Source organism: Protomyctophum bolini (genome assembly GCF_963924005.1).
Source record: "Protomyctophum bolini genome assembly, chromosome: 8".
Lineage (NCBI taxonomy): Eukaryota > Metazoa > Chordata > Actinopteri > Myctophiformes > Myctophidae > Protomyctophum > Protomyctophum bolini.
Window position 1 is genome coordinate 22,789,083 of NC_137869.1, and position 11,261 is coordinate 22,800,343.

General features: G+C 42.1%; 1 protein-coding gene across 1 annotated transcript; it reads right to left on the bottom strand.

Moving 5' to 3' along the window:
* LOC308319741 (dynein regulatory complex protein 11) lies at nt 1-10,332 on the bottom strand (the record flags this gene model as incomplete). Its single annotated transcript, XM_080769919.1, has 19 exons — nt 10,197-10,332; nt 9,160-9,487; nt 8,465-8,584; nt 7,711-7,902; nt 7,561-7,632; nt 7,052-7,257; nt 6,848-6,932; nt 6,369-6,479; nt 5,565-5,643; nt 4,912-5,018; nt 3,055-3,147; nt 2,772-2,833; nt 2,571-2,653; nt 1,528-1,635; nt 1,052-1,251; nt 855-941; nt 592-769; nt 252-490; nt 1-114 (listed from the first exon to the last, which is right to left on the bottom strand). The coding sequence occupies exons 1-19, from the start codon at nt 10,205-10,207 to the stop codon at nt 1-3; spliced, it is 2,475 nt and encodes an 824-aa protein (XP_080626045.1). The 5' UTR covers nt 10,208-10,332.
* Between the last annotated feature and the right edge of the window lie 929 nt (nt 10,333-11,261).

The window sequence follows — 11,261 nt, forward strand, 5'->3', positions numbered from 1 at the left end:
TTATTTCTTTCCTTTCTTCTTTGTTCCCTTGCCTTTTGTGGCCGCCAGCTCTTCATCCCTTCCGACGGCTGCCTTAGACCGCTTCTTTCCCAGAGGAGTCTTTGCATACCAGCCCTGAGGACACAAACACAAGAACAACCTCAAAAACATCCCATCTGTGCTTTTCAGTCACAACAGTAAACAGTTAAACCGTAAAAGAACAGAAAAGCAAAAGAACATTGTAGACCTAAACACAACGAAATCCATTGTACCTTAAGGGCTTCTTCCTCAACCTGAAACACTGGATCAATCTTGGCCAAAGGGGCAACAAACTCGGCAGCAGTCAGTGGTCGCTTGGCTAGCTGCAGGATGCGGCGTTCAGTCAGGATGCTGTCAATCACCTTCGCCATGTGACCAGGGGTGTAGCCGTCAGAGATCTTGGCCAGGGAGCTGAGGTCCAGTGCGCTGGTCACCTCACCTCCTTGATTCTTGATCAGCTGTTTCCAAATGACTGGAGAGGACCAGAGTCAAATGTAATATGGTTAAAACAAAAAACATATTTTTGTATACCTTTGGCAAAAAAAATATTTTATTTATATTTAACACTTTTACCGTATCTTGAGGCGTAGTCAGGCCTTGGTATGAGTATGATTTTGCTGTACACCTTACACAGTGACTTTATGTCAGCGTTCAACGGGTCCCTTGTTGTCCCCATGACTAGAACACGATCCCCCCCTTTGATGGACTTCAGGACCTTGGGTAAGTCTTTCTTCAAGCGTTTGGGGTCTAACTGAGAACATACGAGTGTAAACTTCAAACGCATTAACTATCAAACTGATACATTTATACATGATTGTATTGTTGTTCATAGACACCTCTTTGTCCTCCTTGGGAACTTTCTTGTAGAACATCTTCTCTGCATCTCCGATCCACACCACTGAAGGCTGCATGAGTCTAGCAACCTGAACACAAATGATGATTATGAGACGGTTGGTAAATTAATTGATGAATGCTGCGGGAGGGAAGATTGCAAGATAACACAAAAAGAGGCGATTGTGCCGTTTTGTGGTACCTTAAAGACCATGTGAAGCATCATGGTAAGGCCACTCTTGCCTGGGTACTTCCCAACTGTATTCAACGGTGACAGGTCAAATAGGTTGGCACCTAGCTCCTGGCAAATGGCATGAACCAACATCTTCTTACCAACGCCCGCTGGTCCTACCAGCATGATGGCCTTAACCAGAGGAGCCTTCTCATGGACTGCCTGAGAGCCTGCAAACAGCACACTATTGTTAATATATCATTATTATGTACAGTCTACAGGTGAGACTGACATGAAGTATGGAGATTAGAAAGAAAGAAAATGGCACAGAACAATAACCAAGCAATGTAAACCCATGAAAAATGTAAATATAGATATAATGCTAGCACAGAAAGCGACAAGTGTAACCCAATGGAGTATCTACTTATGCACTGGATTTTTACAATGTGGCTGTCTATGACAGGGTGTGTGTGTGTGTGTGTGTGAATGGCCTTCATATCATGTACCTAAAGGTAAGACAGCGTACAAAGTTAAGACCTGTCGCACATCAGACAGGGAAGGCATGGGCTCAATGTCCGTTTGTCTCAATGTAGTCCCAAGGTAGCTGTAGTCACCTAAAAAGACAAGAGGAAACAGCTGTGAGCCCAAGGTTTTGTAGAGCTTTCTAAAATTACCGGAAAGGATTTAAATAGCTATATAGACTGATCTAAGAGATTGTTGTATCCACCAAACACATTTGTTATTAATAGTGTGTCTCCAATCATAGACCAGATGAGGGCAGTATTTTATCTTAAATCAAATCCGCATGCCTGCAGTCTTTCACTTGGTGCTTATTTGTAACAGCTCTACATACATAATTATTTGACAATGAATAAAACAGGTGCTGTAGCTACTGTAGAGGTGCCTCTTTTTTTCCTAATTTGTCCAGCTTTGAGGGTTTGTGTAAACACAAACCTTGAAGACAAAAGTGTGTAAACAACACAAACGTTGAAGTTGAAGACAAAAGTCAAGACGCAAATTGTGATTAGCCAGAATGAGATGATGACGTATGATAATAAGAGCGCCCCTCACTTCACATGGGTGTGATTTTTTTTTAAATTTGTATATACAAGTTGGAACAAGTGGAACACAATACATTATTAATGTATTAAAGCTGCAATCCATAAGTTTCATGTCCTACCCGGGATTTGAACCCGGGTCTGTGCATGGGAGACCAAAGTTCTACTGCTCTTATTGTCTTACATCTCCTCTCGACCAGGGGATATATTGTGCTTATATGCTTCAGGCAGTACTTTCTGTCAACTAATAGGTGTCCCACTAAGGTCCAAGTCTCTCAGTGGAAGAGTAGGGAGACCACATCCTACCAGTGCAGATGTATTTGTTATATTGTACTGGCATACTGATTGGTTCAAATAATGTTTTATTAATTAAAATAAGTTCCAGATTGCAGCTTTAATGCAGGAGAGACCTTTAGCAGTGACTCTGCCTAATTGCAGATTCACGTAGAGGTGAAAGATGGCACATCAAACCACAAAGCATTATCTCTTACCCATGTAATCGTGCAGTTTAACATTATCTGCCTTTCTCAACAAGCCCTGCTCCACCAGCTCCTGATACAGAGACTCTAGCGTCCTATTGGATGTGAATAAATTATGTCATCATGCTCTCCAGCAGAAGTGATTCAATAACAGTGAAATGTATTGGCTTTGCCTGTCCTACTGCCAGTGTGACATGCTCAAGTCGACCTCACCTGTCAGCTGTCAAATCTTTGTCCTTCTTCTTCTTTTTCCCACTCTTTGATCCTTTCTTTTTCTAAAGCAGTGATGTAATAAACAAAACATAAACACACATCTCATAACCGCTTAAGCCCTAATTTATACTTTATACAGCTGGTAGGTTGGCCTTTTCTTTATTTTGAAAATGTTCACCTATAATGACAGGCCGAAAGCATAATATGGATGCCATAGAAAGTGAGAGTGGTTACTGTAAGTAAACGATATGACAAACAATCATGCCCAACATACATTATTTACCTTGACATTTGATTTGGCTTTGCCCTTGCCCCCCCTGTCTTTATCCACCATTATCTTCAAGTTGTCCAGCTCCTGTCTCATCAGTGAATCCACCTGAGACAAAAATACACACGCCCTATGAGTGACCAATGAGTGTCGCTGCCTATATAGCCTATTGTAATGTACATGTAATGTTTGTCATTGTGTTGCAAAAAGGGGATTTATACTAGTTGTGTGCTCCATGTCATTCAAGGAAAATAGCCAATCTACAAGCTCACAACGTGTCCCGCTGCGCTGCATCACATTGTGAGCTTGTAGATCAGTGGTTTTCTGTGTATGACATGGAGCACAGCCAAGTATAGATCAAGTAAGTGCATCCAGGCACAAAGATCAGACTGAGATACCACTACACAAACTACAACAGTGGATTGATTTATCTTATGCTTAGCAGTCCCAATAATAGTTTTACAATTACAATATTAGACCTAATTCTCCATCGTAAGGGAAATATTAAATGAACTAGAACTACAAGCAGAGTGCGCAAGTACTGTCGACCGCTACGAACTTTCAAATCTCAGCCTCTCTGTGAAATATTGGTTTCAATATTGAGATATTAGGTTTAGCTATGTGCTACGTACCTAGTCATTGGAGGTAAAAAAAAAAGTATTTTGAAGTATGGTAAAAGCTTCTATCTATAAAAGAAATACAGTCCCGTCGGTTTAGAAGTGTCCAGGATCCACTTGTAGTTTGTAGTTGTAGTATCATGTATTAGAAACTCTTCAGGGATATTTCCCAGCAATAAAAAGGAACATGTCTGAGGTATCTTAAAACACAGAATGGTCTCTAAGGTGGAGTGGATATCCTGCCAGTATTTCTGAATTTTAGGACAAGTTCAGAATATATAAGCATGGCCTGCCTCCTTGTGGTCACGCTGTCTCCAGCATGGCTGTTCAATTGTCTTGACTTAATTTTAGGTGTTTTTCTTTAATTTTAATTTTCAATTTAATTTTCCAACAGAATTCTCTCCACATTTTTGAGTTGGTAGACGTAATTTGTGTTTTGCACAATTTTACCCATTCCTCTGTAGTGATGGTAATCTCCAACTCATTTTCCCAATTAGTTTTAATGTAGTTGGATTTGTGACTAATTTCTTAAAGCCTAATTAAGATTGTGCATAATCAAATATGGAGTGTGTTGCATCAGCAATCACTCAGCTCCATATATGGGCACAAAAGGGGCCAGGTCCACATATACAGTAACAGCGGGACAGACAGACAGACAGACATGATCTGCAGGGTCTCAGCTGCGTTCGCTTCCCGTGTTTGCGCGTCTTACCTGTCATAATACAATGCGTCTCTCACATTGTATTATGCCCTCATATATACACATGGCCTCATATATACTGTAAGTAAGTAACCTTGAAGAGGCATGAGGCGCGCATCTCCTGTTTCTGTAGCGTGAGGCAGCTTGATGTACAAGTACACCCCCTGGACATGACGCTAGTATGTTGCAGGGAGTTACCCCCAATCCAACCCTTGATGCTGAGTGTCAAGCAGGGAGGCACTGGGTCCCATTTTTAGAGTCTTTGGTATGACCCAGCCGAGGATTGAACCCCGACCTCCGAGTCTCAGGGCAGACACTCTAACCACAAGGCCACCTACGTTTATTACGTCACCATTGAGAGCCAGGTATACCCTGGCATTGGTACATATCTTCATTATGTCACTCTCAAAATCATGCAGCCACGGCATACGCATCGGAGTACCAGACTAACAACTTTTCTTGCGCGCTCTGCTTGCGCAAGTAATGACAATATCTCGAGTATTAGGTCATTAAACCTTTGTAAGAAATGTGTATGGCTAAGGTGGATGGCATCACCTGTAGTCTTATGTCTGCCTCAATCACTTTCCTCTGCTCTTCCTTGATGAGTTCTTCTTCATGCCTCTGGCTGAAATTCTTGGACTCATCGCGGTTCTGCCACACATCTGATGATGAGAAGCATTTTCATATTGTTTTTTATTTTCATGTTGCATGGTTTTGGCATGCTTAATGCTGCCTTCACACTGGCAGCGACAAAGCTACAAAGCCAAGTGTGGCCAGCTACGTAAGTGTTGAGGTTTTCTTCCATTCACATAATGGAGCGGGAATTGTGGGGAGGGAGAAGGAGAGTGAAAATGGTGAAACGAAAACATGAGTATATTTGAAAGGAAGCCCTCAGGCCAACTCCAAGCATACTCCGGATGAGCAAGGATGATATAATCTGTTATTGACTTCATGAGCACTGCATATTTTAACCACCTGTATTGGAGTTGTCACCGATTGAACTCTAACCAAGAGCATGTGATTGTTTGATGCTTGGGGTGCAGAAAAAAAACTGACTTTCAACTTTGATTTGTACAACATTCTGCCATGCGTTCCATTGAAAATGACTCGTAACCTGTTGCTTTGTCGCTGCTAGTGTGAACACCATCAATAGTATTCATGGAGAACTAGCACCATAAAGGTACAAAACCATGTTTTCCTCCACTCACCTACAAAGGTCTTGTATCCCACTTCTAAGTTAGACAGAAAGGTGGAGGGCAGCATCTTCAGTCCAGGCTCTTCCTCCTCCTGTGGTTCAGCGGTTTTCAAACGTTTTGTTGCACGTCAATGAACAAGTCAAAATCGCAACACACACCAGTATTCATAGCAAAAATAGCAGATCTACAAGCTCACAATAAGTAGATAGCATTGTGTAGATCGTCCATATTAGTTATTTTTAACAAGATAAATAAACTAAATGTATTTACAAATGATGCCTATAATTGCAAATGTGCATGCCTAAAATAGGGACGCCAGGTTTAAAGTAGTAATAATGTATTTTGGAGGGAATAGAATGTGCCTCTGTAATATTATAGTGAACAATAATAATTCATAGCTTTTTGTATAGTGGCTAATATATTGCAATAATAATGTGTGGTCACAAAATCCCAAGGCATACCTGGACATGTCTCATGGCACACCACACCAGTGTGCCTTGGCAGCAGTTCACAGTGTTTTGCACAGTATTGTCATTGTTCCATTTCATTGTGAGTGAGTGTAATGGCTAGCAACACCATGGTTGATTATCCACTAAAACCCTACTGTATACTATAATGTTATGTTAAATTATGTTAAACGATCTTAAACGATTTTGAAGTTCACAACGTGTTGTGACGCATTGTGAACTTGTAGATCTTCTATTTTCACTGAAAGTTGGCCTATTTACGTAAAATGTCTGCCTATTATGACATGCCCTGAATAGGGACGCTAGGATTCATGTGGTTAAGTCAGGCAAAGTGAGTGGAACACTGTACCTCCTCTCCAACCTTCGCTTTGTCCTTTTTTCCTTTTCCCTTTTTCTCTTCCTTCCCTTTTGGCCTTTTGATGTCATCCTCATCTTCCTTTGCAGCGATTTCCTCCATTAACTGCAAAAATAATGCATAAAGGCTCAAACTCATCTGTATCCTTTATCTGTGAACCACCATATAAATTAGGCTGTGAATTGCCCTAATCAATATTGTGTGTATTGTGTGTGTGTGTGTGTGTGTGTGTGTGTGTGTGTGTGTGTGTGTGTGTGTGTGTGTGTGTGTGTGTGTGTGTGTGTGTGTATCATTTTTGGTTTTGATTGTATTGCTGTATCGTTGTATTGTTCTTTCTGCTTTGGCAATGTAAACGTATGTTTTCTCATGCCAATAAAGCCCTTTGAATTGAATTGAATTGAATTGTGTGTGTGTGTGTGTGTGTGTGTGTGTGTGTGTGTGTGTGTGTGTGTGTGGGGGGGGGGGTGTAGTACCTGTTGAGGGGTTTTCTCTGCGAAAATGAGAGCTGAGCCTCCGTCCTCTTCATCGGGGTAGTCCGGAAAAGATCCTGTTGCATCGCTGGTAAACAAATAATACCAGAAGGTGTGCTTACCATTACAATTGTTTTTTACTACTATTATGTGTAAATACTTCGCTGTAGTACATGCTAAAAATGACCCTCATCTGTGAGATCTTACTGGCATTCAATGAACCACTGGCGTATCTCGTCTTTCATGTTTTCAGTCATTTCGACCCCCTCAACGTTCCGCAGTTTGTTTGTGACGGCCACTATGGTCTTCTGGTAGTCCTCCTCGTGCGCCTCCTGTTGGAGCCGCCTTTGGGCCTGGGTGGTCTGGACCTTGTTTTCGGAGGAGAAGGGCTGCTCAAATCCGTGCTTCATGGCCTGGGTGAAATGACAGGCAGACATTTGGGTTGAACCTTTCAAGCATGTTTCTGATGTTACAGCAGGTATTTTGCCTTTGACAGCCTAGATTAATTTCCAGCATTGGTACAGGAAGATTTTGGAACATCTTGGAAAGTTTTGAATGTTTCGACCTACAGTATAATGACCTGCCGTTTTGGCCAAAATAGGGACACCAGTTTGAAAGTTTAAAAATGTAAATGTAAAGTAAATCCATTCCACACTGATGATTTAAGTATGATAATGCAAAATAGGTAGCATGAAGAGATGGACCAATAATCTCACCATGCCTAGAAATATCAGCTCTTCCTCCCGATCCCTTTTTGTCGTCTTTCTCTGGACGTAACCCCTCCACACCTGCAAACAAAAGTTATCTCACATTAGAATATCCATTGTAATTGTAAATGTTGACTCGGTGATATTAATACTGAGCACCTTCTGAACACAGATGGCAGCCATGTTCCTGGCGGCCGCCCCCCGGTCCCTGTCCATGGCTTTCTTCTGTCTCTCCTTATCCTTCTGGATCTCCTTCATGAACTTTGCCCTGAGGCGCCCCTGACGAGCACGCTCCGCCACCTGGATGACTTTAATGGCTTCCTCCAGATTCAGTCTACGAAATAATGCAGGCTGTGGTGGAAACAACAAAAGCAATCAAATCTTACTGGAATACTGTGATTGCTTGAGTGCGTGCAGCAGTGCATGAATAAATGAGTGCATCAATGAATGAATATGACGATTTACGGTTTCAGTCTCTCAGTTGAGCTGTGGCTATTTTAACAGCCTGTTGCAGGTTTGATGGTGCTATGCTCTGCTAACTTGAAAAGATCACCAGCACTCACTTAAAATCCCTTTTAAGCTTTTATTAATTAACATAGCAAATGTTTTGGTCAGAGCCTTCCTCAGCATATGAATAATTATTTCAATATGAATTTCTACCGTGCACCCAGTAAGACATTGACAACAAAGAGAAATGAGTCCTCACATTCTCTTTTAAAATTATGATTGGCTCTACACCATAAAGAGACACTTTTTGCTAGACATGATATATGGAACATGGGCATAATTATAATATTGCATCCACTTTTCATCACGGACGATATAAGAGCACTTGTCGAGACTTTATATGGACAATGAGTGAAACAATTGATTGGTTAAAAATATGGTGTTCAGAAATATTTTAAACACCCACTTTAGCCTTTTCTGTTACTTCCATCTTGCTGAGAATGGCCGTGAGCATCGCCTGTCGCTGTTGAAGTATTTTGCTGCGTTCCCTGATGAAATAGCGAGGGATGGGGATCTCAATGTCTGCCTGGGGTGAAGCCAAACACAACAGTGATCATTAGAATCATAAGCCAATTGCAATACGGATGCGAAATAGACTGTGTGGTGGAATGAGATAGTATGAATGAAAAAAGTATGCTCAGTTTAAGTTTTGTTTTTATTTAGTTTTATCATGTGTGTGCTGTCTGGTGTATGTTGATGTGGTTGTGTCTTGTCTTTGTTTGTGGGCTGAAAATGTAATATAGAAAGCGTGCAAAACTAAGAAGAATCATGACTCAAGTCATGAGCCAACACTGACAAAGTCCCTGCCTATAATGAAGTATCTTAGAGGAATGGAATGTTCAGTATTCCCTTGAGTAATCCCTTGAATAATCAACACATTTAACTGCCAACTACCCCAAAAGTTCTACAATACATTAAGACTATGGCTGTACTTGGCAACTATTAGGAATAGTATAATATCCAGAGGGACATTCAAATAGTATAATATAGGACTATATTTTATTCTTTCCAAAGATCTGGCATCACACACACACACACACACACACACACACACACACACACACACACACACACACACACACACACTCCAGTGAAACTCACGGGTGAGAGCTTCAGGTCTTGTACAACATCATCCAGGTAGTGGTACTCTGAGAACTCCTTGTCCACCATCTCATTCTTGAGCTCCAGGACTCTCCCTATCACTCCGTCCAGGACGGTGCGGATGAGCCGTCTCTTCTGGGGTTGGACCACCTGGTCGTGGGCCTGTTCCAGGTGCCTAAAGATTTGGATATAACGAACGTAGAAGGTGGCCAGGCGCTGGAAGAAGACCACCCTGTCCTTCTCTGGACGAGCGGTCTGGGCCGGGAACTCCTCGGTCAGCAGGCTGGACAACTCCTCCTGTGCATCTACCCACAGTTTGTTGTAATGACTGGAAGAGAGTATAGGTGGTCTACACATTAGCCACAGTATTGAATTAAAGAAAATCTATTTGAATGCTAATTCTGCTAAGTTAGCTCAATAATAATAATATGATACAATTGGGGTTTTAATCATGTCTCCTTTTTGTTGTAATGTCCTAGGGCCTAGGGCCCTAGGCTATATTTGTTGCCCTTTGTTTTCAAATGTAAAATATTCTGCAAAATTCAACCATTAGTAGTAGTAATTGTTGTTTTAAACATAGAGACTGTAGGCTACCTTTTTAAACTGTCAATAAAATATTCTATCAGTCTAATTTGTCCTTTGAACTGGAATATGGCTAGCTAGTATTTGTGGACCAGACAGCAACTGTCATTACGAACCCGTTTGGCTGTAAACAAGTTCTTGAGCTTAGTCCAGTTACCCTGGGTAAACATAGTACCTTTCCTTTCCTTACCAATTAATTAAAAGTTAGCTATGTGAATTTCAACTTGGTATTAAAATGTAACGTGTGTGGGACAGCTATTTAAAGTATTTATAGGTCCTAGCTCTGGTCCATAGCCCTAATGCTAATTCTACCCTGCAGGGCAGAATTAGCATTAGTGCTATGGACCAGAGCTACCTCGGTCCCAGCCTTACCTTACTCCTCTGCAGAACACGGCAGTTTCAAATTAATATGAATTTATTTTTAATGTCGCCCCCTCACTCTGTGTTTAAGTTACCTTTGTGACATAACGCGGCGTTATCCCTCCAACATTAGACAGAAGCTGTAGTCAGTAGTTCATATCTAGCAAGTACATAAATTATCATTTCTTATCTTGTCGGGGAAAAAAAGTCAGATAGCGTATCTGCGCCCGATCTGCGCAAACACAAACACATGAGCAAACATACGTCTCCATAGTAACGGTGATGATGCCGGAAGTAAATCCATGCATGCATTGCGCACCATTGTACGCCTTCTACCGACGTCCGAGCAGGTAGGCATGGCCCAGTATAGGTGGTGGCCCTATGGGTTGAGGTGTCAAATTAGGTTCCGTTTCAACATGAAGAGCATTGATTCATTCAACAAGACATGAAGAAAGTAGGCTACATTCTTAACTTAAAAGATTAAAAGAATGTACAAACATGGTAGAAAAAAAGATCCAGATTATACCCCAGGTGAAGAGAGAATTTACTGTATCACTATAGCTAGTAATCACCATGCAGCCCCCCCCCCCCCCCCCCTGCATAATATCTTAATTTGGAGCTGACAAGAGCATTTCAATCATAATCCACCTTGGCTTGTCTTATTTTATTGGAGTCATAGGAATAGACTATATGTGACAACCAGTTATAGTCATGGTGACCACCGGAGAGACGGGTGACAGCCGGAATGTAGACGGCACCTGGGTCAGGGTGAGCAGTATGGGTTAGCGCCCCAGCCTGTGTCCTCCGTGAGGAGGAAGCCCAACAACCCTCCGTGAGGCCTTTAGGAGGGCCATGCAAGCAGCAAGCGGAGCCGCAGCACCATTGCCCTGCGAAATCATTGCCCACCACTCCTGAATGAAGTGTCTGGTGCTGCATGCATGGGACTCTGGTGCAACACACAGATCCTGGGCCTGGTGAGAGTAGGAGTGGACCTGGTGAGACGTATAGGAGCCGGAGGGGCCCGGACAGGAGTCAACCCATGGTGGGTTATAGGGTTAGGGTCCCACAGAGCCTAGTCCTTCCATGTGCCAGAAGCGTACCTCCCAGCCCTGGCAGAGTAGTTCTGGAGTAGTTCCAACGGATTGTGTGGCCCTGGTTTT